Here is a 26268-nt window from a genome sequence, read left to right as displayed (position 1 = left end):
GAAAGACACAGGAAAGGGTGAGCTAAAGGAGTTGTGAACCATGCAGCAGCTCCCAGGTGATACAAGGTATGATTGTTCCCAGGACTGTGAGTCACCTTGTTACTCCCTGCCTCCAGTGGTCGCTTGGTGTCAGCTCCCTGACACTACAGCCCTTTGGCTACTCAAGCACTCTCACTGGGCTATGCCAGCCCCTCCTTCGCCTTGTATGTTAATAATCAGTGTGCCTCAAACCCTTTGAATTGTTCTCTCTGATATCCAGCCCCAACACTGGCTACTCACAGAAATTCCAGATCCTCTGACCTCAGAGGAGCATTGTGCCCCCATGTACCAGTTTTATCTTAAACCACCACTCCCGTAAACCACACAGCACTTATGATAAACTTTGTTTTATTAAGTAAGAATAAAGATTTAACTAGAAACAAGAGCGAGTGATGGAAACAAATTGTTACAGTACAAAAAGTCATAAGTGTAAACCCACGTTTGTGTTTTATCAGTGGTTAACTTTCCTACATAATACAGTAGATTTCCCCCCAAATTCAGTCTTTTGCAGAGCTGGCTGGTTTCAGACAAATCAGGATCTGAGCATTTATGAAAGCCTCTGGCTCCTCAAGGGGTTTCCTCAGTGAATGGATACAGAATGTCTTTCCCTGCACTCTATTATACTGAAAAAGAGTCTTTTGTTTCTATTCAAAGCCAGGGCAAAGCTCTGTTTTAATGTTCTTTTACCTCTAAGAGGTTTCAATTGTTTGTCTTTGCCTCTGATGGTTTCCCATTCAAGGTCATAGTCATGGGCCCTAAGTATCATAGGCCAGGGGAGGCTAAGCCTCTCCAAACAGCCCAGCGTGGCCCTGCCTGGGGCTAGGGTGGCCTGTGGCTGGGATTTAGGCTGGCTGAGACCACTGCTTGCACCACCCACCTGGTGCTCTGGGGTCGTGCTGCCTGCCCAGTGCTCCAGAGTTGGGACAGGGGAGCTGGTGGCCGCAGTGGGAGGGCTCTGAGGGGGAGGGGGAAGGCCTCAGGCAGAAGAGACAGGGCCAGGGGCTAGCCTCCCTGTAGCCAGACAGCCAGCCCCCCCTCTCAGACCAGCATTGCTGGGAACACAAGGGAGCCAAAACAACAGGGCACTTAACATCAATTCCAGCACAGCCTTTGAAGCTGTGAGAAGCACAGGTGTGCTGCTACAATGTGCCTCTGGGAACATATACAAAGATTAGGCTCCCAGCAGACAGAGAGGCTGTGACAGACATGGCTCTTAGCCCCTACTAAATAGCGTGATGCACACACCCCAACATCCTAGGTGGGAAAATATTTACCCTAATAAAAGGAATGTCCAGTAGTCGAAACTTATTGTTTCTCTCCCTTGCAAGTGTAAACTACTCTTGCGAGAGCTGGCGTCACCCAGACAGACCAGCCTCAATTTGGCATAAGAAAGAAGAAAGAGAATAAAGGAGTACAGAGGTATAAGTAAGGGACCTACAGCACCATGATTTTTGAGTGCTTTTCACTATCTATCTGCTGGTCAGATAAGTGACAGCCTCCCAAGGCTTCTGCAGCTAAGAGGGTCCCTACGCCTTGTCCCTTATTCGTCTTTCCGCGGAATTGAGTGACCGATCCTGGCTTGGCACCGCTGGAATCGAGAGATGCAAGGAGGGTAAGAAGCACCCACACCTGATCTCCTATCTTTAGTGTACACATATTTTGAAATAGAGCTCTATACTTTGTTTTCTTTCTTTGGGATTGTGGCTTCAGTTTTGTAACTTCTTTGTGTGTGTAACATCTCTACATTTAAATAAGTAGGCACTAGCAATTTTGTAACCACATGATTAGAATCTAGTTTAATAAATTTTGGTAACCATTTGTGCATAAGCCTGACTTGTTTTCTCTGGTTTACTGTAAAGCAGCCAACACAATTAAAGAACCTCAGCCGTTTTGGCTCTAAAGCCTGGCCATTAGGTGAGAGTACTAAGAGCCTAGCGTTGAGTTGTGCCGCCTCCACGGGGCAAACTCTTGGGGCACCTGTCAGTCAATCCTGGCTGCCCACTGCGAAGGAGCTCTGAGCTCTAGCAGTTAAAGTCACGGGTGTTTAGGACCTTGGGGCATCTGGGCTGCCCGCCACAAAGGGACAGTGCGTCCTAGCGGTTAAAGTCACGGATGGTATAAAACGGGCATAGTTGGCACCTCACCAAACATCCTTGGCCATCAGCTAACACTCCCCCAATGGGTTCACACGCTGCCCATGGTCATAGTATTGTGCAAGGCTAAATGGTTGAACTTTGCATTGCATCATCCGCCAGACAGGCCAAGTGACAACTGCCCATTGCCTGACTGGCCCATTACTTAGACATCCTGGTGACTAATCTTTACTTTTTACTCTAAGCCCACAAAGCACACATCCAGTATAAATACATTATCCCTTAAATATTACTGTGATGTTGCACTCTATATGATTTTATGATGAGTGTAAATATAATGTAATTAAAATATGTTTCATGCAAAAAGTCCCTTGTAAGGTATCATTACAAAGCTTATAATCTACTGAGTGTGGTCATCCTATTTGTATAAATGTATCACTCTTGTATCTGAAACTAGAAATATGAAATATAACTCTGAGGGCCTATTGTAATTGTGCAAAGTGTGGGCCATTAATGGTGGTTTGGAATCTTGATGGCTCCCATCAGCCAGGACAATTGACTGTGGATGGCTCTGTTTGCACGCAGACCTTCCTGTGAGTCAGGCTGGAAGGAATGAAGGCTTGGTCTTACAGCGACATATGACCATGTCACCTGGTACTGAAATCCATCTTAAACCTGGTGCTTTTCCATTGGAGGGGGTGGGGGGGACCCAGAGAGACAAAAGAATTCCCACCTTGTGCCAAAGCTATATAAGGGGGTGGAACAGAACAAAGGGAGGAGCCATCATGAGAAATCCCCTACCTACCACCTGAGCTGGAACAAGGGCTTTACCGGGGAAAGGACTGTGCCCAGACTAGGAAGGCATCCAGTCTGTGAAAGAAACTTATTGAAACATCTCTAAGGCTGAGATTTTATCTGTATTCAGTTTTTATTACTATACTAGACTTAGACTTGCCTGTTTTATTTTTTCTTGGTAATTCACTTTGTTCTGTCTGTTACTACTTGGAACCACTTAAATCCTACTTTCTGCATTTAATAAAATCACTTTTTACTTATTAATTAACCTAGAGTATGTATTAATACTTGGGAGGGCAAACAGCTGTGCATCTCTCTCTATCAGTGTTATAGAGGGTGAAGAATTTATGAGTTTACCCCGTATAAGCTTTATACAGGATAAAACTGATTTATTTAGGGTTTGGACCCCATTGGGAGTTGGGCATCTTAGTGTTAAAGACAGGAATACTTCTGTAAGTTGCTTTCAATTAAGCCTACAGCTGTTAGGGGACATGGTTCAGACCTGGGTCTGGGTTTGCAGCAGGCTAGCAGGTCTGGTTCAAACCAGGCACGGCACTGAAGACCTATGCTGCCAGGGCAGGAAAGCAGGAGGAGAAGGAGTCTTGGCACATCAGGTGGCAGCTCCCAGGGAGTTTCTGTTATCCAAACCGTCACAATTACTTATACATACAACTCCCAATTATTATGAATCTTGACAAGTAAAGAGTACTTTGTAGGTCACCCTACACGTTACACTTTATGGATAAATATCCTGCAAGATATAGGGAGGAGGGATAGCTCAGTGGTTTGAGCATTGGCCTGCTAAACCCAGGGTTGTGAGTTCAATCCTTGAGGGGGCCATTTAGGGATCTAGGGCAAAAATTGGGGATTGGTCCTGCTTTGAGCAGGGGGTTGGATTAGATGACCTCCTGAGGTCCCTTCCAACCCTGATCTTCTATGATTCTATATGATTCCATGAAGATGTGTTTGGTGTGTAAGTTCCCCCCACACACACCCACCAGGGATGTGAGTCACATCAGCTCAGGTGTAAAATCCCTGAAACCTGGTGCTGTGACCAAGGGTGCAAGCTCATGGCCTGCCCTCAGTGGGAAAGCAGAGGCAGAGCTGACCCTGCAGCCAAATGTGGGGAAACACAGGAAGGAAAGCAGGACTCCCAAACATCTTTGTCCAGCCCAGGGGTGAGAGAAGCCCCAGTGAAGGATAAAGCAGCCAGAAAGCTGGTGCTGGTAACAGACACCTTGTCAGAAGGGTCCTGCCAATGTGCGGGAGCATCCTGCCTCACCAGAGCCCCAGAAATATGACCAACCTTGGAGGGGGACAAACCTCCACTGATTACCCTTTGGTTGGGGTAGGGAGTGACACCCCAGGCTGCAACCAAGATGGCTGACACATGGAAGAATGTGGATTCACTGCCTGGCAGATGAGCAGGAGAAGGTAGTGGCCAGACCCCAACCCAGTTTCAAACCTGAAGGTGCTGAGGTGACAGGAAAGCCCGGAGGTACATGAAAACTCCAAAGCTGCTCCCTGCTAGTGTCATCTAACAGCCAAGACCTTAGGGAGGAGCAGCAGCAGAGAAGCCAGCAAACAGAGCTGAAAACAGGGGAGTTTGAGTGGAAGTTTGTAAGGAGACTTTGGGGGAGGGTGTGGGGGGTGTTCTGGTTTTGTGTGATTTCTTTTCCCCTGGACAGGAGCTGAGGTGGGAAGTCTATGTCAGATATAGAGGCTCCAGAGGTAGTGACCCAAGGAACGGAAGAGACCATGAAGATGACTGGATGTAGAAGCTGTGGGATGTACGTTATCTGGGTGTGGGTACCTGAAAAGAGTTTCGTTTGTCTGAAGTGCTGGAGCTGACGGAAGAGAAGATGAAAAGTTTGGAGTTGCAGGGTGCAACTCCAGACTTTACTTGCAGGTAGAAACTATGGTTGAGTTTCAAAGGGGATTTGAGCAAACGATGGAGGGAAAGCAAGAGGAGGCCGAAGGGAAAACTCAAAACTCGCAGGTGCAAGTGAGACTGGAAAACTGTGAGGGTAGACTGCTGGATGAGGAAAGTCGCCAGCGGAAGCATGTGACTACGAGAACCAGGCAGAGGAAAAAAGACTGGCTAGTGAAGGAGAAATTGAGCTCAGAAATAGGGCTGCTGAGTTAGAAAATGAAGAAGGGGCACAGCAGGCAGTAATAGAAGGTGGGAGGGCAAGGAAGAAGAGTAGACGGGCTAGTCCTACAAGAAGAGGGGAAGAGTCAGTGAAGATTGCCAGAGTTCAGAGCCCCAAGAGGATAGAGAATGACTCACAGAAGATAGGAAGGGGGAACAAAAGAGAAGGACAAACAAGAAGAGGAATAATCAGAGTATCAAACCAACACCAGAAAGAGGCAGGACTACATGACTGGGGAGAGGACTCTCTACCAAGAAGAGCACACAGACCAGTCAGAGCTGATCTGGAGAACACCAGGGTATGCTGTCCGCTGGGAGCTAATATATGGGATGCAAACATAAGGCTGAAGAAGATCCTAATGGGAGCAGCAAATAATCCACTGATTGTCCTTCATCTAGGAACAAATGATACGGCTCGATTTTTGTTGGAATGCACCAAGGGAGACTGTGCCAGGCTGGGGAAGATGATTAAATAAATGGAGGCTCTGGTGACTTTCAGAGGGATTCTATCTGTCCCTGGAGGAGGAGAGTGAAGGCCAGACAAGATTATGACAATCAACAGATGGCTCAGGCAGTGGTGCTATAAGGAGGGCTTTGGGATGTTCGACCACTGGCAGCCATTCACGGACAGAGAACTGTTCTCATGGGAGAGACTCCATCTGAGTAGGGAGGGAAATAGACTTCTTCTGGGATGGAAGTTGGCACAACTGATTAAAAGAGTTTTAAACTAGGAATTCGGGAGAGATACTCATAATCTCCAAGGTTGAGTCTAATATCATGTGTCTCCCTTAACATGGAGTCACAGACAGTCCCCTTGGGCATGCCACTCTATCTTGAAACCCAGGAAGCTTGACACTGTGATAGATGTTTCAGATGGTCACTTTACATAAAAAAAACCCTCAACAATATGCAGGTTACTCCAAGTCCCAAAGGACCAGTCTCTTAGCCCAGGTCAATAGCACTTCAGATCTCATACCAAAGACAAGGCCTGTAGCCAATCCTGTTATAAACGAATTAAAGATTTATTACTATGAAAAGAAATTAGAGTTATTTATAAGGTTAAAACTGGAAACACACACACAAATGAGTTACCGTCTTAGATTTTAAAAGGTAATATAAGCTTCTACAATAAGCAGTTCTATGTCTTTTAGGGCTGACCCATGTGAAGCAGCAGGGGGATTTGTGACATACCAGGGCACAATCCAGACTAGTAGGGGACTGTGACACCCCTACCCTGCAACCTTGGGTGCCTTAGTTACAATGCCTCACTGAAGTAGCTCCCACCTGGGCCCCGCACAAACAGGTGCAAGCCACACCCTCATTGTGTGTGTGTGTGTGTGTGTGTGTAACTGCAGCCTGCCAGCTACACCCTGGCTCTCATCAGCCTTGATTATACTGCAGGGTGAATCCAACACACCCCCAATCCCAGATCTTCCCCAGAAATGTAGGTCCCATACTGCCCAGCGCTCTCCTAGACAATACAAATATATTAAGTCCTTTAAGATAATAGTATGCCATCTTAAACCCTCAAATAGTTACACAGACACTTCAATTTAAATATACCAAATTAGATAAAACAGTAAAACAAAATTATTAATTACAAACAGATTTTTAGTAAGAATAAATAATGAGGCATAAAAGTCAGAAATGATTACAAGAAAAATAAAGACAAAATGTTTACTAGTGCCTTACTTAAACTATATTATATTCCAGCAAATTTCTCACCACATGCTTCCAGCAAGATTACTGACCAAACTCTTCAGGTCAGGACCCCACCCATATGATGGACAGGGAGAGAGAGGGGTGTCTGCCCATTCTTTTATAGTCCTGTCCCCCCTTTGAGAAGCATTTCCAGCTGGGAGCAAGGCAACAGGCAGTTTGATGAAAAAAGGAAACTCCATTTGTATCTTCCTAAAAAGTGGATTTTGTCCCTGCCAAAGAAAGGCTACTTAGCAGGTAAAGGCTGAGGCATCAGCTTGCCCTTTGTCTCAGAGGAACTGTTTAGGAAACATAGGTCAGTCATGATTTCAGCTTATGTTTATAATTTTACATATAATGTTGCTATGGGCATTTTACCATAATATTATTGGTCTGCAAGTTTTCATGTATCTCTATCCTGATATAATGTAGTAGCAAACATTTACATTGTGTATACGCTTGTAACTAAATAACCCATCAAAGGAGAAAGAAGGCTTGTAGAATGTAAATGAAAAACTCTAAGAGAAAAGACCTAATTTCAAAGTGAGTGGTCATTGTATGTGATGATTTGATGTCTAAGACTCTAATGCATTCCTCACTCTGTCATCAAAGGAAAAGCTCATGTGGGTAATGACCTTGTCAGCTTGTTTTCTGTGAGAAGAAGCTACATGTATGGATTCAGGGGAAAATCCTTCACCTCTACACTGTTTGAACTCTTACAGGGAAGTGTACCAAATGCAAAGCAGAGATCCCCAGAACAATCTGGGAAGCCTGAAAAGACTTTTGGGAAACTGACAGTTTATTACATCACTGCCACCATTTGTAATTACAAACTGTGAGTCACCTGGACATATATTTTACCTGCTTTAATCTGTCAGTAACTCACTTCCTTGTCTTAGCTAATAAACCTTTAGTTAGTTAACTTTAGAATTGGCTACCAGCATTGTCTTTGGTACAAGATCTAGAGTACTAACTGACCTGGGATAAGTGACTGGTCTCTTGGGACTTGGAGCAACCTAATGTGGTGTGATTTTTGGTTTAAGTGACCTTTTATCACAAAGTCCAGTTTGTCTGGGTAGCAAGATAGACTGGAGATTCTAAGGGGACTGTCTGTGACTCCATGGTAAGGCTGGCTAGCAAGGTGTCTGCTCTGTTTTCTGACAGTCTGCCCTGACATAGGCACTCACAGTTGTGAGTCACTCCAGACAGCTCCCACTGTGGATCAGATGAGTCTGAGCCCATGAAATTACAATGGGACATGTACATCAGTGCCTGGGGTTACAGGGGGTTCTCGGGGAAAAATTTCCTAATGGCGGACAGAACTGTCCCTAGGGACCCTGGGCAGCCCGGGGCCAGCAGCCCGGAGCCCCTGGACTTCCAAGAGCTAAGCAGATCAAAGCAAGCATCTCTATCACACTGAGATTTAAACTTCAAGACTCCTTATACGAAATAGAAAAGGAGGTGGATATTTTTTTGCTGTTTTTAAAATGAAATAGGCAGCTAGTATTGGTTTTAAATTATTATGAAGAACAAGTCTGAGCTTTGTTGTAATGTGCGTTGTTTGCCTGGACTGCTCAGGACCTGAATGCGTGTGTTGGAGGAACCCTTTGAGTTGGCTTCTTAAATCCCTTCCTGCTGTTTCACATCTGATACTCCCTGATGACACGTAGGAGCCAGAGGCGCCAGTACGGGGGGGCGACGAGGGTCGCGTGTCGCCCCTGCGTCGGCATGCCCCCCCGGGGGTCCCTCCCCCTTTTTTTCTGGCAGTCCCCATGCCCCCCCCCCAGTTTTCCAGCGGTGCCCCCCCCCCAGACCCCAGGGTGTGCAGGGGCTTCGCCCTGCACCCTTTTTTTCTACTGGCGCCTCTGATAGGAGCCTTGTCTTATAACAGGCTTAATCAAAAGTGATACAAGCCACAAAAGTGAGGTCTTGGAAGATCTTAGCTGTTTTCATAATGTAATAAAAATACTGTCATGATAAATAATAATTAATAAATAGTGTGCAATAAGCATCTCATAAAAACACATTTTATATTTCCAAGATCACTGCTTTTATAATTTATGCTGAAGTATGAGGGAGAAAATCCCTGGGAATATTCATTTTTAGGAAGGGGTTCATGAGACTTCACATTTTAGTGAAAGGGGTTCGTGGGTTGTTAAAGTTTGGGAACCACTGTGCTCGGGCACGCTGTGCCCCAGAGGAGCTGACCGTGTGATCATTTTCCTCTGAAAATTCAATCACGCAGTTCACTCTTTGAGTGAGCTACAGGCTGCTTTCCAGGCTGGGCAGGTGATGGCTGAGCCGCTCAGTCCCAGACAAACTCCAAGTCCTCCACCCTTGGGTAGTATACTCATTTATGCCTGGTCTGCCTACAAATGTTGCATCTCAGGTCTTTGGGCTCCCTTGGTGGGGGTCTACCAGGACTGGCTGCCTTCCACCCCACTCACTTTGGGTTTACCCAAATCTCACTGCTCCAGAGCCTCCACTAATTTTCCTTCCCAGGACCTAAGCCTGGACCAGTCGCCTTGAGTCTCTGTTCATAGCCGGACCCACTGTCCACAAGCTGAAGGCCGGTGTACGTGAATCCTTACATGCTCGCTCCGCTGACCACGGTTTACGCTCAGGAAACCTATTCCACAGAATTGCTCTGAGTCTAAACCCATCAGGTCATACAAAGATTCCAGGATAGTGACACTGGCCCATTTCACCACTTGTGCGACAACTTCTCCACCATGGTGCCAACCTCCCATCTACCTCGCCCCTCCCTTAGTTTGCACCCCAGGACACCCTTTCTTCTGGGCCTCAGGTAACACGAGGAACCAGTCTCTTTTGACCTGTTCCCAGCACCAACCCGTCCCATCCAGTGGGCTACGAACCGCAGGTGCGTGGGCCCCCAGTTAAGGGAGCCAGACTACACCGCCCGTGTGCAGGGGAGATTTTAGTTCCCCTCACAGACCTTCCCAAAGGGGCTGAGGGAGGCACCTGTGTCTCCAGGATCAGGGAGGCCGATTTTTGGGTGCACTTGCCCCGCGCCCCCGCGGGAGGCAGGGCCCAGGAACAAACTGTAACGCCTGGATAGGAGAGAAACTCCTTGTAGCCAGCGGCTGCAGCGGTGGGGCTGGAAGGTGCAGGGAGCGGCCGCGGCCCGCCCCGGGGAAGGCTTAGCCAATGGCCCGGGAGCCGAGGCGGCTGGGCGGGGAGCCCGGAGCGCGCTGGCTCCCGTAGCAGCCGCGGGACGATGGACGGCGGCGCTGCGGGGCTGCCGGCCGGGGGGCTGCCCGCGCTGGGCGCCCTGGTCGCGCTCGGGCTGCTGCTGCGGGCCGCCTGGGCGCTGGGCCAAGCGGTGTGGACCCCCCTGCTGGCGGCGCGCGGGAGGGGCGCGGAGCTCGCCAGCTTCGGAGCCTGGGCGGGTGAGCTGGGCCCGCGGGGCCTGGGGAGGGTCTGGCCGGCCCGCCCCCCCAGTGATGGCGGGCGGGGGGCGGCGGGGCTGGGCTGACGGCTCGGAGGGGGGAGGCTGCGCGGGCCGTTCCCCCCCCCCCGCCCGGGGGCTTGGCAGGGCTGGGCTGATGGCTCCCCCCCCCCCCGGGGGCTGCCTGGGGTAGGGGTGGGACTGAGGGGGCTTGTACACACTGGCATTTATGGCGACATAATTTGAAGACGCCGCCCCCTGGGCGAGCTACGTTACCCCGACCCCAGCGCCTGTGTGGCCAGAGCTGTGCCGCGGGAGGTGGTTTTAATATGCCGGGGGGGGGGAGCTCTCTCCATCTTCACCAGCTGCGCCATTAGCTTCTCATGTACTCTGGCCTTGAGTTTCCCGGCTCTGGAGCTGGGGGAGGTGCTGATTGCTGCTGGCCGGGCAGGTTCCTGCTCGCAGGGCTTCAGGCATGAGGCAAACAGGTGCCCCGTCAGTTCTTGTTGAACCCCAGGACCGATGCCACCAGGCACACGAACCAGCTGGAAGCCCCAGCGGGCTGGGGGGATGGCCAAGGTCAGGGGCTCCATGACCCAGCCAAACGGCCTGGGGGATGCTGGCCCAGTGGAGAGGCCAGTGTCCGGGGCATGGGGTAGAAAATATCCGGAGGAAACATTTCCCATCTTGCTGAGGTCAGAAACTAGACTCCTGCAGCCTCCAGTTAACGGAGCTCTTTGTCCTTCTGGGGGCTATAAAACGAGGTCCAGGCCCTTTACTAGACCTTAAGGCAACAGACTGGGAGCCAGGGTCTCAGGTTTCCCCCACAGCTGTATTGCCAAACCATCCTACTGCAGCTGATAACTGGGAAAAAAAAGAGCATTTTTGCTTCCTCAGCAAAATAAGCTGTAGCCAAAAAGCACATTTATGTTGATATAACTGCATCTAACGTAAGGCTTTTGCTGGTATATCAAGGTCACTCTACATTCTCAGCCCTAGCCGACATTTCTTTGCTGCAAAAGTTTCTAGTGTAGCCCTAGCCTCAGTGTTGCCAAAACTTCTCATGTGGGGTGTTTTTCTCAGAGTCTCAGCTCCTGGAATCCTGTAATCACAGGAGAATCTCCACTCTCCTCAAATTCAAAAGTAGTTTCTAGCCCTTGTGGTTACAGAGAAAAGCTTGGAAAAATAGCCTAAAGCCTGGAGACCAGAAGTCAAAGTGAGAGAGAACCCAAAATTCATCATGGCTGATAAATCACCAGCTTTTTTTATAAAATGCTTTATTTTTTTGGGGGGGGGGGCCTTACTCATGATCTTTGAGGGCCTCGGGCTGGTGGTATTGCAGACTTGCTGTAGAACTTGGCCCTGCCTGTAGCCTCCGAGGTATGTTGCTGCTGTTGTCCGCATTGTGGGTACCGCCAGTTCAAGGACTGGAGCCCCATTGCGCTCGGCACTATACACAGAGCTGATCCCCAAGAGCTTCCAATCAATAGTTCTTCTGTTGCCCAGAGAAACTATGTAGACTAGACCTGGATTTCCTGTGTCATAACAAGCAGGAGAGTGTCTACCTGTGTGGAGTCCCTTTCTGATTGTCTCTACACATCGGGAAGGGGCACAGAGCCTCTGCACCCTGGTCAGGCTCCCTGGGAGGCTCTTTATCTCATTGGCCCAATGAGGCATGTTCGGGTTGTTCATTCACTTCATTCCTGGAAGCCCCTGGGAAGGGAGTGAGACTGGCAGCCAACTTGCCAAGCAACATTCCTTAGGGGCAGGGGGCTAGAACCAGCACCTCAGGCTGCCAGACATGCTGCTCAGCAGGGCACAGGGGCTCCCCGCTGTCTGCTGTACTCTGAATGCTGGGCTCTAGACACAGAACCTGAGGTGTGGAGCCTCATTCTCCATGGCCCCTTGGGTCACCAGTAACACTGTGCAAAGTGGGTGAGTGGGGTGGAGAACGGAGACCAGTAGAACCAGGGAGAGTCCCCACCAGACCACACTAGGCTCCCTGCCAAGGGGGAGAGGGACACCGCCACTGATATCCTCTCTGGGGGGTTTGGGGGAAGGAAGGCTCATACTGGGGGGACCCACACATGGAGTGCTCTGCTGGGGTGGACAGGGGCTGAGTGTTCCTGCCTCATGGAAGCAACCTAGCCTGCCAGAAGGCAGGAAGTAGTGGGCCAGGAAGGGGGAGGTTCCAGTCTGCCCCCTACCAACATTAGGTGGGTAGGCCTGACACTGTCTGCCCAGGTAGGTATGGGACTGTAGTTCAGGGATTATAGGGCTGTAGGGGGCTCACATGGGGGTGAGCTAGAGCTCCAGATTGCCTAGTTGGGCCCTGTCTGAATGCTCCACTGGGCTGTCGCTCAGTAGAGCTTGGGCCTATTCTCCCCAAACTGGGCTCTGCTCCTCCCTTCTGGCCGGTGGGCTCCACAGGTCAGATGGGTGGAGGAGCTGGGGCAGGGGCAAATCAGTGGCGGTGACTCTGTGAAGTACCACCGGTTTGTGGCAGCAGAGTGAAAAGTCACTGCAGCTCTATGTCGTTAGGGTTGAAAGACACTTACCGTTTAAAACCAGTGGGGTGTTGCCAATGACCTCAGCAAGGGTTGTCCTAGGGATTGGAACTCCCCCAGGTTCTCAGTATTTTGGGGTGATCATGAAGTACCCCAGACGCTGTCTCACCAGAACCTATAGAGAGGGACTCTCCCTCCCTGCTCTGGGATTGAGGGGCCTAGTATTGATCCAGACCCTAGATAGGGTGTCCCCCTCCCTGCCCCATGGAGCTTGCACCAAACCATGCTGGGGAGTGTGTGCAAGGCATGCAAATTCCCCAAGGGAGCAGTTCTCAGCTACTGGCCTAAGGAGGCATTTACAGCCTGTACCTCTCTCCTCTTGCAGTGGTGACTGGAGCTACATCTGGGATTGGAAGAGCCTATGCCCACGAGGTAATAACCAGTGCTACTTTGGATCAGCTTGGCACAAGGGTGAAGCTGACCCAGGAATAGCTGTGAGGCAAACTGAGTAGATTTAGGGCTTCCCAGATTCTCCTGAGTTCCCACCTTAATTGTTTTCCAGCTCGCCAAGAGAGGCCTCAATGTGGTCCTGATCAGCCGCTCTCTGCAGAAACTGAAGCAGGTGGCAGCTGAGATAGGTGAGTAAGACAGGCTGGGCAGGCTCCTGCTTGTGAGTGGGGTCTCTGCGAACACCTGTGTGGATGCCAGGGGAGTTGGGCACCTAGGCAGTTAGAGTGGGACTCTTATTTGGTGTCACCTTGTAGCTGCATTGTTACCAATGCACAGTATTAGAGCTTGGGGTGAGTGAAGGGGTGGAAGGTGGGGTCTGGCTTGTGCCGTTAACCCAGACCCTGCTGCCTTCCCTCCTACCACTCCCAGGGGTTCTATTGCCACTAGACCAGGCCTTATGCTCCCGCCCGCAGCTCAATTGGTGCAAGCCCAGGCTCCCTCCCTTTCCCTCTCTCAGGGACCTGTTGCAGCTAGCCTAGATCCACACACACACACCCCATTTCCTCTCTGCCCAGAGGCTCTGTCACCCTGAACTCAGAGCCTACCTGCTCCCCAGCCCTGCCTTCTCCTCTGTTTTCTCCCCAGCCCCTCCCCAGGGTTCTAATCTTGCTCTGACTTTGCTTTCCAGAAGAGCAGCATGGCCAAAGCACCAGAGTTATTGAAGCTGATTTCACCCAGGGGCCAGAGATCTATGACTCAATCCAAACCGCCCTGCAGGGCCTGGAGATTGGCATTCTAGGTAAATTGGCTCTTGGGTTTTGTTCTGTTTGTCTTTGCAGCTGCCCTGGCCTGAAACATACCTTGGCCAGAAGCAGTGGGCCTGTGGCTGGAGCTTTCCCAGGGAGATGGCAGATGTCATGCTCTCCGTTCCAGTGTCTGTGCAGTTCCCAGTGGACTGCGCCCAAGTTGGGCTCAGAAATAACCTGGCCAAACACTTGATTTCCATTGAGCTAATGGGTCTGATGTAAACCTAACAGATGAACAAATTTTCCTGTAGTGTCTTCTGGGACTGGAGGCTGCCTTGGACACACGTGCACCTAACAGTGTCTTCTAGCTACACTCCAGGCAGGCACCCCTAACTAGTCTAGAGCCATGTGCTTGCTGCAGTAGGCTGTCTTCTTCATCCACTCCCACTTGCATTTCCTTCAGTCTCCAGCGTCTTCTGTCTCCCCCATCACATGCACTAAAATCCAAATGGACGCCACTGGTGGCTGCTTCTCCTCACGCCCTTTACTCTCTGAGGGGATGTCTGTGCTTCGAACTGGAGGTGTAAGTCTCAGCTCGAGGAGCTATGCCCATGCTGGCTCTGAGCTAGTGCGCTGAAGATAGTGTGTAGCTGTGGTAGTGTGAGCGGCGGGAGGGGCAAGCTACCCTAACACCTATGGTTTTGTGTGGTGTATGGTTTTGTAGGGCGGCTAGCTTCTACCACCGTGGCTACACCCTATTTTTAGCATGGTAGCTCAATCAGAGCTAGTGCTGGTATGTCTCCCTCAGCTGGGAATTATACCCCCAGCTCCAAGTGCAGATGTACACTATAGCAAAGATCCCAAACATGCCCCCCCATTTTTGGGAATAGTTGGATCCAAACCTCCCTGCTTGGGCCTGTCTGAACCTGGTTCTTTGGGTCCTAGCGACAGACTTGTATTGTTTCTAAAGTGCCAAGTGTTTCTACTATATGATGCTCATAATTCAGAACAGCTGGGCCTGATGCGTTATTCTTTTAACAGTGAACAACGTTGGCATGACCTATGCAGCAGAACCAGTGAATTTCCTGGATATCCCCAACATTGAGAAGGTTTGTCTTCTTCAAAAATTCTTGCTAGGCTGGTTTCCTGTCTTGCCGATGATCTGGTCTCCCTGGGAACCAGGGAGTAAAGCTGGGTCTGTGCTAAGTGGTACCAATGTTTTTTTAGTGCAATCATAGAATCATAGAATATCAAGGTTGGAAGGGACCTCAGGAGGTCATCTAGTCCAACCCCCTGCTGAAAGCAGGACCAATCCCCAACTAAATCATCCCATCCTTTGTCAAGCTTGACCTTAAAAATATCGAAGGAAGGAGATTCCACCACCTCCCTAGGTAATGCATTCCAGTGTTTCACCACCCTCCTAGTGAAAAAGTTTTTCCTAATATCCAACCTAAATCTCTCCCACTGCAACTTGAGACCATTACTCCTTGTTCTGTTATCTGCTACCACTGAGAACAGTCTAGAGCCATCCTCTTTGGAACCCCCTTTCAGGTAGTTGAAAGCAGCTATCAAATCCCCTCTCGTTCTTCTCTTCCACAGACTAAACAATCCCAGTTCCCTCAGTCTCTCCTCATAAGTCATATGTTCCAGTCCCCTAATCATTTTTGTTGCCCTCCGCTGGACTCTTTCCAATTTTTCCACATCCTTCTTGTAGTGTGGGGCCCAAAACTGGACACAGTACTCCAGATGAGGCCTCACCAATGTCGAATAGAGGGGAACGATCACGTCCCTCGATCTGCTGGCAATGCCCCTACATATACATCCCAAAATGCCATTGGCCTTCTTGGTAACAACGGCACACTGTTGACTCATATCCAGCTTGTCATCCACCGTAACCCCTAGGTCCTTTTCTGCAGAACTGCTGCCAAGCCATTCTGTCCCTAGTCTGTAGCGGTGCATGGGATTCTTCCATCCTAAGTGCAGGACTCTGCACTTGTCCTTGTTGAACCTCATCAGATTTCTTTTGGCCCAATCCTCCAATTTGTCTAGGTCCCTCTGTATCCTATCCCTACCCTCCAGCATATTTACTACTCCTACCAGTTTAGTGTCATCTGCAAACTTGCTGAGGGTGCAATCCACACCATCCTCCAGATCATTTATGAAGATATTGAACAAAACCGGCCCCAGGACTGACCCTTGGGGCACTCCACTTGATACCAGCTGCTAACTAGACATGGAGCCATTGATCACTACCCGTTGAGCCCGACAATCTAGCCAACTTTCTATCTACCTTATAGTCCATTCATCCAGCCCATACTTCTTTAACTTGCTGGCAAGAATACTGTGGGAGACCGTGTCAAAAGCTTTGCTAAAGTCAAGGAACAACACGTCCACCGCTTTCCCCTCATCCACAGAGCCAGCTATCTTGTCATAGAAGGCAATTAGATTAGTCAGGCATGACTTGCCCTTGGTGAATCCATGCTGACTGTTCCTGATCACTTTCCTCTCCTCTAAGTGCCTCAGAATTGATTCCTTGAGGACCTGCTCCATGATTTTTCCAGGGACTGAGGTGAGACTGACTGGCCTGTAGTTCCCAGGATCCTCCTTCTTCCCTTTTTTAAAGATGGGCAATACATTAGCCTTTTTCCAGTCGTCCGGGACTTTCCCGGATCGCCATGACTTTTCAAAGAGAATGGCCAATGGCTCTGCAATCACATCCGCCAACTCCTTTAGCACTCTCGGATGCAGTGCATCCAGCCCCATGGACTTGTGCTCGTCTAGCTTTTCTAAATAGTCCCAAACCACTTCTTTCTCCACAGAGGGCTGGTCACCTCCTCCCCGTGCTGTGCTGCCCAGTGCAGTAGTCTGGGAGCTGACCTTATTCGTGAAGACAGAGGCAAAAAAAGCATTGAGTACATTAGCTTTTTCCACATCCTCTGTCACTCGGTTGCCTCCCTCATTCAGTAAGGGGCCCACACTTTCCTTGACTTTCTTCTTGTTGCTAACATACCTGAAGAAACCGTTCTTGTTACTTATAACATCTCTTGCTAGCTGCACCTCCAGGTGTGATTTGGCCTTCCTGATTTCACTCCTGCATGCCCTAGCAATATTTTTATACTCTTCCCTGGTCATTTGTCCAATCTTCCACTTCTTGTAAGCTTTTTTTTTGTGTTTAAGATCAGCAAGGATTTCACTGTTAAGCCAAGCTGGTCGCCTGCCATATTTACTATTCTTTCTGCACATCGGGATGGTTTGTCTCTGTAACCTCAATAAGGATTCTTTAAAATACAGCCAGCTCTCCTGGACTCCTTTCCCCCTCATGTTATTCTCCCAGGGGATCCTGCCCATCAGTTCTCTGAGGGAGTCAAAGTCTGCTTTTCTGAAGTCCAGGGTCTGTATTCTGCTGCTCTCCTTTCTTCCTTGTGTCAGGATCCTGAACTTGACCATCTCATGGTCACTGCCTCCCAGGTACCCATCCACTTTAGCTTCCCCTACTAATTCTTCCCGGTTTGTGAGCAGCAGGTCAAGAAGAGCTCTGCCCCTACTTGGTTCCTCCAGCACTTGCACCATGAAGTTGTCCCCTACACTTTCCAAAAACTTCCTGGATTGTCAGTGCACCGCTGTATTGCTCTCCCAGCAGATATCAGGGTGATTGAAGTCTCCCACGAGAATCAGGGCCTGCAATCTAGTAACTTCTGTGAGTTGCTGGAAGAAAGCCTCGTCCACCTCATCCCCCTGGTCCAGTGGTCTATAGCAGACTCCCACCACGACATCACCCTTGTTGTTCTCACTTCTGAACTTAATCCAGAGACACTCAGGTTTTTCTGCAGTTTCATATCTATCGAGGATGTAGAAGTGTGGTGTTCACAAATGTGCTAAAAGTCTAGTACAGCCAAGGGAATGTCGACTTTGAAAACATGTTAAGCGAGTTGAGTTAAAAGACTGGCCTACGGAATTGGGGGAGCTGTCACCCACTCCCTGACATCTCCCTCTTCCCACTTGCCTGGCTCAGGTGGATCTCAGTGCAGGGGAAAGAGAGTGCCCAGGGAATGGGCAGAGTTATTGTGACTGGGCTTTTCTTATGTGAAGAATTAGGTGACAGGTAAACATAGGGCATGTCTCCCTGGGGCATGCTGCTCAGCCTCTATTTCACATCATCTTTGGAGCCCAGTGTAACAAAGTCTCAAAGGCAATACTGAATTTCACCACAGAGTCCCCTTGTGGCTTTCATGTTATTTGACAATAAAATCTCTTTATCCCTTCACCTCTGTATCAAGGTGAGTCCCTTTGGACCCTTACCGTGGCTCACACTGTCCGTGCTGGTCCCACTCCACACCCTTAGCGACTGTCCTTTTGCCACTCTGTACAGAGAGACCCACCTCAGATCTACCCCGGTTCTTGGCCTCACACAGGAAGTACATAGAGCGCTGCTTATATAGTCCCCACGGGCAATCACCTATCTGTCTCTCCAGAGCTTAAACTCTCAGAGATTATTTCCCAGAGTTCCCCACGCATCTCTCCCCCCCACACTTTGGGGCTCTGGGCTTCAGTGACAGGATGGGGGTCTCAGGACTTGGGGGGCTGCAGGGGCTCTGGGCTTCGGGGGAGGGGGGACACCAGGGCTTCTGCAGGTTTAAAAAATATTTACCAGAGCTTCCCTCCAGACGGCTCCAGCTGAATTTAAGCCCTATGTCTCTCTTAGGGTTTTGTACTGCTGTCCATCACCATAGTATCTGAGTGTCTTCCACTTAAAAGCAATAGCAAAGTCCCTAGTGGATTTCATGGAGTCTCTGGCGCTTCTGCAGAACTGCCAATCTGAAGAGACCAATGGTCATGAGGATAGGGCATGCAAATCATGAGAATTTAAAGACCTCATCAAACCATAGTTTTTTAGTCTGCACTTTGACTTCATAACTTCCTCTGCTATTCTGCCCGTGTGTGTGTGAGAATTTCAGTTGACTTGACTGCACACAGAAGTGCATCCCTCTCCTTGGCTCCTCAGATGGAGCTGCACTCATGCTCTCCCCACCTCTGAGACAGGCGAACTGCCAGCCGTTTCTTATTAGATCTTGACTCCCCCCCACCCTTGGCTCACTGACCTGGGGGTTGTCTCCTTCCCTGGACCCGGCAACACCACTTCCCCAACTACCCTCTCCACTGCCTCGTTGCCCCCTGAGGGCTTCTCCTCTCCCAAGTAGAAGTGTCCTGGAGTTGGCTCCCAATTAGAGAAGTCTCAAGGCAGTGGGAGGCAGGGCCCTGTACTACCCGCCCCGGATCCTCTCTGTGCTCTCGGACCATACGTGAAGGCAGGGCTAAGTAGCAGGGCAGGTCTGTGTGCTCCCCACTAAGGCTGTCACCCACAGCTCTGCCCAGCCCTGAAAACTCTATGGGACTGGAGACAGGTTTCATTGTTAGTCTCTAAGGTGCCACAAGTACTCCTCATGTGTTTTTTATGGGACTGGAGGAGCTTCTTGCATCTTCACAACAGCTTCTCCTGCAGACACAAAATCCTGTGACTTTCAATTGGTTTGTGAGAATAGGCAACACTGGCCTTCCCCTGGATGCTTGGCGGGGAATCCTCTCCCTACTGCACCACTGCCATTTGATTCCCTCCATCTCCCATCTCTGTCCTCTGTACCCCCTTCAGCCTTTCGCCTGCCTCCACATCCTCTTGCGCCCCAACCAACTAAACCTGCCTCCTGCTCCCGTCAGTGCCCTGCTCTCCCTCATTCTCCCCAACCCTCGACAGTGCCCTGTCTAGCTCCCTGGGCCATAGAGTGGCAGCAATTTTGTCTGTGGGCCTGGCTTCAATCTCCTTGAGAACAGTGGGAGACGGCTTTTGAAAATGCCCCTAGGTGCTTATCTGCGTCTTCAGGTGCCAAAATACCTAACTGCCTAAGTAACTGTCGGATCTGATCACCCTTCCCCGTTTCCCGCCTAAGCTGTGTTAAACCTGCTGCTGTCTCTTTCTCTCTTTAGAGGGTGAGCTCTGTGGGACAGGGGCTGTCTCGATGTGTCGGTATAGTGGCTGGGGCTCTGAGTGCAACCCACCACAATAACCACGAGCATGTATATTGACAGAGATGTGTGCGCTAACCCATCCATGAGGGGTGGCATTCTCAGTGCTGTCCGTGACAATGGGGAAGGAGAGGTCATTATGTCTTTTCCTTTCACTCCCTCTCTCTTTAGACTCTGTCGGATATTGTGAATTGCAACATGCTCTCAGTGGCAAAGGTAAGTGAAATAGAGCTGGCAACCCTAGGCAGCTTCGGTGGCTTTCTCCTGTTTCTTTTACATGGGGCATGACATGAGGAACCGATAAACTCCTGGGAAACCGCAGGGGGTTACCCATACAAAATTCTCTGTTACTCACACACTCTAGGGGCACCCACTTTTACCCAGTTCCTAGGGCTCAGGCATAACCCTGTGGGTTTGCAGGAACTTTTACCAGTGAAAGAGCCTTACACAGTAATATCCTTATCCTCTATTTATTAACAATCACCAAAAACAGACTGCACAGGCTACACATACAGTGCTCACCGCTCCCAGTAAGACACATGAACTTTTCTTGATGGTCAGTCAGGATCAGGTCTGTCATAAATATAAAGGGAAGGGTAAACACCTTTAAAATCCCTCCTGGCCAGAAGAAAAATCCTTTCACCTGTAAAGGGTTAAGAAGCTAGGATAACCTCGCTGGCACCTGACCAAAATGACCAATGAGGAGACAAGATACTTTCAAAAGCTGGCAGGAGGGAGAAAAACAAAGGGTCTGTGTCTGTCTGGGTGATGCTTTTGCTGGGGACAAAACAGGAATGGAGTCTTAGAACTTAGTAAGTAATCTAGCTAGGTATGTGTTAGATTATGATTTCTTTACATGGCTGAGAAAATAAGCTGTGCTGAATAGAATGGATATTCCTGTCTGTGTGTCTTTTTGTAACTTAAGGTTTTGCCTAGAGGGATTCTCTATGTTTTGAATCTAATTACCCTGTAAGGTATTTACCATCCTGATCTTACAGAGGTGCTTCTTTTTATTGTTACTTCTATTTAAATTCTTCTTTTCAATAACTGAATGCTTTTTTTCATTGCTCTTAAGATCCAAGAGTTTGGGTCTGTGGTCACCTATGCAAATTGGTGAGGATTTTTATCAAACCTTCCCCAGGAAGTGGGATGCAAGGGTTGGGAGGATTTTGGGGGGAAAGACGTTTCCAAACAACGCTTTCCTAATAAAATAACCCAGATAAATGTTTGGTGGTGGCCGTGGAAGTCCAAGGGCAAAGGGTAAAATAATATTGTACCTTGGGGAAGTTTTAACCTAAGCTGGTAAAAGTAAGCTTAGGAGGTTTTCATGCAGGTCCCCCCATCTGTACCCTAGAGTTCAGAGTGGGGAACGAACCTTGACAAGGTCCGTCTGGGGGACTCTAGTTTCTGCATAGTGTCATTGGTATAGTGTTGAGGTCTGGGAGCTCTGATCTTTGGGGCTGTGTCCTGGAGTTGGTTCCCCAAGAACTTCCTTTTGGACCCCAGTTCATATAGTGAAATTTGAGTCCTTTTTAGCTATACCTTAACCAATCATTATACTAAAATTTTACTAACCAATCCTAACATAGTGTAACAAAATTCTCTAACCAGTCCTACCCCACCACCTTAATTCATTTACACCTAGCAAAATTAATTATGCAATAGACAGAAACAATCAAAGAACCAGACAGAGACCATACAGACAAACAATAGGGAAGTGGGGACCATAGTGACAAAACAATAAAGAAATGAGGATTTCCCAACCACAACTATTGATAAGTGATTGCTTGCCAGACAGGATGCTGTCAAACTAAGTTTTCTTTAACCATTTTAAACTGTTTCTTTATCTGGTGATAGTGGGGGCCATTAGGATGGGGTCTCCTTATTAACAGCCTGATATTACATTAAAACAATGTAATAATTTAGATGGAACGTGAGGATGCAACTTCCTGCTTCTCAGCTAATGGCTGCTGTTCGGCTGCCCTTTTAATCTGGCTGCAGACAAAGGCCTTAGGCTTTAGGCCTTACAATGTGGCTGCAGACAAAGGCCTTATCCTTACAAGGGGAGAGAGAGCAGTTCCAGTGTTGGGTAGAGAAGGGCTGGAGGGTGAAAGGAAAGAGGAGTGTGAGAATGGGCAGTGGGAGTGCTAATGGGAGAGGGACGGGGACATAGGGACAGCACCTATTGCTGAGGGAAAGAGGGTGCCGAGGGGATGATTTGGGAGCATGAGGCTGGACATGTCAGGGGCATGTGGCTGGTGAGGGGAGGGCAGGGGTGAGGACTGTCTCTGCCTCTGTGGTCTCTGGCTGATGAGGGGAGGACAGGCCCTGCCACTGCGGGGCGTAGCTGGCAGCGGCAGGGCAGGCGGGATGAGGGTTGTCACATGTGGCTGGTGAAGGGAGGACAATCTGGGGGATGGGAGGCAGATTCTGCCATTGCAGGGCATGGCTGCTAAGGGAGGGCAGGAGCTGATGATGGCCCCTGTCATGGACAGGGCATTGCTGGCAGGCTGTGCGGCACGTCCTGTCTCATGTCTCACCGACGTCTCTTGTTGCAGATGACCAGGATTGTCCTGCCCCAGATGCTCAGCAGGTACAAGCAGCAGGAAAGCACATGGCTCCCCCGCTGTCGAGCCACAGTGAACTGGGCCTACTTGACAGTGGCTGCAGCGTGGTGCCCCCTTTGTGCCTCGGGGTGGCATCTGCCTTTAGCTGCACCTGTCCCGCACTGATCAGGAGCCTTCCTGGGCCATGAGCTCTTCCTCTCCCTCTCCCCTGCTCCAAGTGATGGGTTCTCCCTTCTCCTCCCTGTCCCCTCAGCCTGGATGGTGGGCAGGGCCTGGGCAACCTCTCCCCTGCTCCTGAGCTCTAGACGATCATTCCAGCCCTAGTCAGCCCATCCACATTCTCCTCTCCCTCAGTTCAAAAGGAACTCTCTTCTCCCCGCCAAACAGGTAGGCGGAGTCTGGCCGCAAACTCCAGCATAGAATCCTGTGCCCCCACTTTGTAATGGGGTGATGGGTTCTCCCCTCCCGCCCCCCCCCAGGGGCATGGGCTGGGCCTGGGCAATGAGCACACCTCTCTCCTTTTTCCTGGGTGCTCTCTGGGGCCATCCTCACACGGAGCTATCTCTCTTCATGGCAGGAAGAAGGGGGTCGTCATTAACTTGTCCTCTGAAGTGGGTCGTCACCCCCATCCAGTGGCCACGGTGTACAGTGCTACGAAGGTAAGGAAAGTTACATCCTGTGCCCCCTGTTCCTAGCACTCTTTCCTCTCCCATAGAATCATAGAAGATTAGGTTGGAAAAGACCTCAGGAGGTCATCTAGTCCAACCCCCTGCTCGAAGCAGCACGAGCACGGACTAAATCATCCTTAAAAACCTCTCAGGATGCACATTCCACCGCCTCCCTAGGTCACCCATTCCAGTGCTTCACCCCCCTCCCAGTGAAATAGTTTATCCTAATATCCATCCTAGACCTCCCCCACTGCAACTTGAGACCATTGCTCCTTGTTCTGTCATCTGCCACCACAGAGAACAGCCGAGCTCCATCAGCTCAACGGGTAGTGATCAATGGCTCAATGTCTAGTTGGCAGCCGGTATCAAGCGGAGTGTCCCAGGGGTCTGTCCTGGGGCCGGTTTTGTTCAACATCTTCATCAATGATCTGGATGATGGGATTAATAGCACCCTCAACAAGTTCGCAGATGACACTAGGCTGGGGGGAGAGGTAGATATGCTGGAGGGTAGGGATAGGGTCCAGAGTGACCTAGACAAATTGGAGGATTGGGCCAAAAGAAATCTGATGAGGTTCAACAAGGACAAGTGCAGAGCCCTGCACTTAGGACGGAAGAATCCCATGCACTGCTACAGGCTGGGGTCCGACTGGCTAAGCAGCAGTTCTGCAGAAAAGGACCTGGGATTACAGTGGATGAGAAGCTGGATATGAGTCAGCAGTGTGCCCTCGTTGCCAAGAAGGTCAACGGCATATTGGGATGTATTAGTAGGAGAATTGCCAGCCCTAGTACTGACTGACACTGCCGGGGACCAAGAGTTATGTAGTCCTCCTGGCACCATCGCTTTTCTTACACCAGAACTCTGATGTCAGAGAATCTCCTCCGCCATCCTCGCCAGTACTGTGCTCCCCATCTTGGCACCAGCAACTATCAGTGTCAACCTGATTGTTTGGCTGCTAGAGCTATCAAGTGATTAAAAAAATTAATCGTGATTAATCGCACTGTCAAACAGTAATAGAATACCATTTATTTAAATAGGTATGGATGTTTTCTACATTTTCAAATATACTGATTTCAATTACAACACAGAAGACAAAGGGTACAGTGCTCACTTTATAGTTATTTTTGATTACCAGTGTTTGCACTGTAAAAAAACAAAAGAAATGGTATTTTTTCAGTTCAGCTAATACAAGTACTGTAGTGCAATCACTTTATCATGAAAGTTGAACTTACAAATGTAGAATTATGCACCAAAAAACCAGCACTCAAAAATGAAAATGTAAAATTTTATGGCCTGCAAGTCCACTGAGTCCTACTTCTTGTTCAGCCAATCGCTTAGACAAACAAATGTGTTCTTCTTCCTTGCACCTGAAAATCCTGTCTAGGTATAGGGGGTGGGGTTGGAAAACACCCTCCCTTGGTCTCCATAAGCTACAAAGCAGCTCTCCTGTTACAGCCGTGTGCTTGCCCTACTAAGGGCACCCAGCGCTGTCTCACACCAGCTCCCCATGAGAGCCAGAGCAACGGCCCTTGTCCCAGCCACCCGTCCTTTCAGGATCTGCTCTTGAAGTTTCTTAGCTCCCTTGTGAGCGTTCATTGTGACGTGTCCCCCTCCCCCCGCCACGCTACCCTTTCCCCTCTCCTGCTCCATTGCAGTCCTGTGGCTTGATTTCCATTTTCTCTCCATTGCAGAGATTTGTAGATTTCTTCTCGAGAGGCTTGGAGGCCGAGTATCACTCCCAGGGTATCCTAGTGCAGGTACAGAGCAATGAGACCTTCTCCCCTGCGGACGCAAGGGCAAGGAGCACTCTGGAGTTTGGGGCCAGCAGTTGCGGGAGGTGTCTGGGGTTGCAGCTCTCTGTGCTTGCCATGATCCACTGCTCCATCTGAAGGCAGCACTTTCCACTGCCAGCTGCTGGCATTCAACAGCTCCCTGTAAGGGGAGGGGAAGGCATTCTCCATTACTCTCTGTGGGGGGAAGGAAGGAGGAGGGGAAAGAGGATTCTCTGTATGGGAGTTACTGGGTGCAGGGCACTTATGAAAATCTGGCCATGCTGTGAGGGAGACAGACAAAAGCTTATAGCCTGTTCTCTGCCCCTCTTCAGGTCAGAGGGGATTTGCTGTGTTGTGTCAGAAGCCCACTCTCTATTCCTGATCCCTTTCTCCCTCCTTGGACCATGAGTTAGCATGCTCACCCATTGGGGAAAATAGCCATCTTGCATGGCTCTAAAGTTACCCCTCCAACCGGGAGCGACCAAGCTGAGCTGTGACTAGCATCGTCCCTTCCTCTGTGGCTGCAACAGTCAGACTGAGGTGGGAAACTCTCATGACTTCATAGTGAAGGTGATTGGGCCTTCACTGCCAGCCTTGTGAGGGATCAACTCTGGTGTCCGACTAGTAGGCAGACTGAGCCTAGAGATTGTGCCAGAATGCAAGAGAACAGGCAATAACTCTCTCCACTCTGTCTCCCCCCTCTAGAGTGTCCTGCCTCTCTTTGTTTCCACAAACATGACCAACAACATCATACCCAACTGCTATATAAAGACAGCAGAAGACTTCACTCGTGAGGCCTTGAACACTGTGGGCATCAGTAGCAGGACATCTGGCTGCCTTTCCCACTCTGTGCAGGTCAGTCTGGCAGATGGGGGCATTGGAGAATGAGGGGGAGTGTCTGGTCTGGCTGCCTCTCCCACTCTGTGCAGGTCAGTCTGGCAGGTGGGACATGAAGGCGGGGAGGCAGCAGCTCAGGGAGTGAAGCTTCTGACAGCAGCCACTAAATGTTAAAAATGGATGAATAAGCCAAATAAAATTCAGCTATAAAAGCTAGAAGGGAATAGTGAGAACGAGGATTCCTCTTCCAGGCTCTGTGCTGAGGAACTAAGGCCCACCTCTCCCAGGAACCAGACCAATGTTCCCTCTAATATTTTACATCCATGTGCGGAATGAATTTTGTTATGTGCAGTACCAATATTGAGGTAATGTGTGGATGTGCGCCACCAGGACAAACAAAAAAGCAAGATATAATATATATTTTTAAACAGTTCATAGGTATGGAAGAAAGAATATTAAAACAAGGGATAATTAACAAGCTGCTTAAGATGTTTATTTAATATGAAATCAAGTAAAAAG

General features: G+C 49.5%; 1 protein-coding gene across 1 annotated transcript in view; it reads left to right on the top strand.

The window, feature by feature from the left end:
- Positions 1–9977: 9977 nt before the first annotated feature.
- Positions 9978–26268, top strand: part of LOC311511607 (very-long-chain 3-oxoacyl-CoA reductase-like) — a 30368-nt gene continuing 14077 nt past the window's right edge. The window contains exons 1-10 of the mRNA XM_084612329.1: positions 9978–10187; positions 13079–13125; positions 13256–13331; positions 13832–13942; positions 14931–14998; positions 20079–20123; positions 22466–22500; positions 23052–23133; positions 24832–24897; positions 25618–25767. Coding sequence (XP_084468455.1) covers positions 10016–10187; positions 13079–13125; positions 13256–13331; positions 13832–13942; positions 14931–14998; positions 20079–20123; positions 22466–22500; positions 23052–23133; positions 24832–24897; positions 25618–25767 — 852 coding nt within the window. The 5' untranslated portion in view covers positions 9978–10015. The remainder of the gene's footprint in view (positions 10188–13078; positions 13126–13255; positions 13332–13831; positions 13943–14930; positions 14999–20078; positions 20124–22465; positions 22501–23051; positions 23134–24831; positions 24898–25617; positions 25768–26268) is intronic.

The sequence above is a fragment of the Lepidochelys olivacea genome (genome assembly GCF_965140295.1).
Source record: "Lepidochelys olivacea isolate rLepOli2 genome assembly, chromosome: 23".
Classification (NCBI taxonomy): Eukaryota; Metazoa; Chordata; order Testudines; family Cheloniidae; genus Lepidochelys; species Lepidochelys olivacea.
This window is presented reverse-complemented; position numbering and strand designations above follow the sequence as displayed.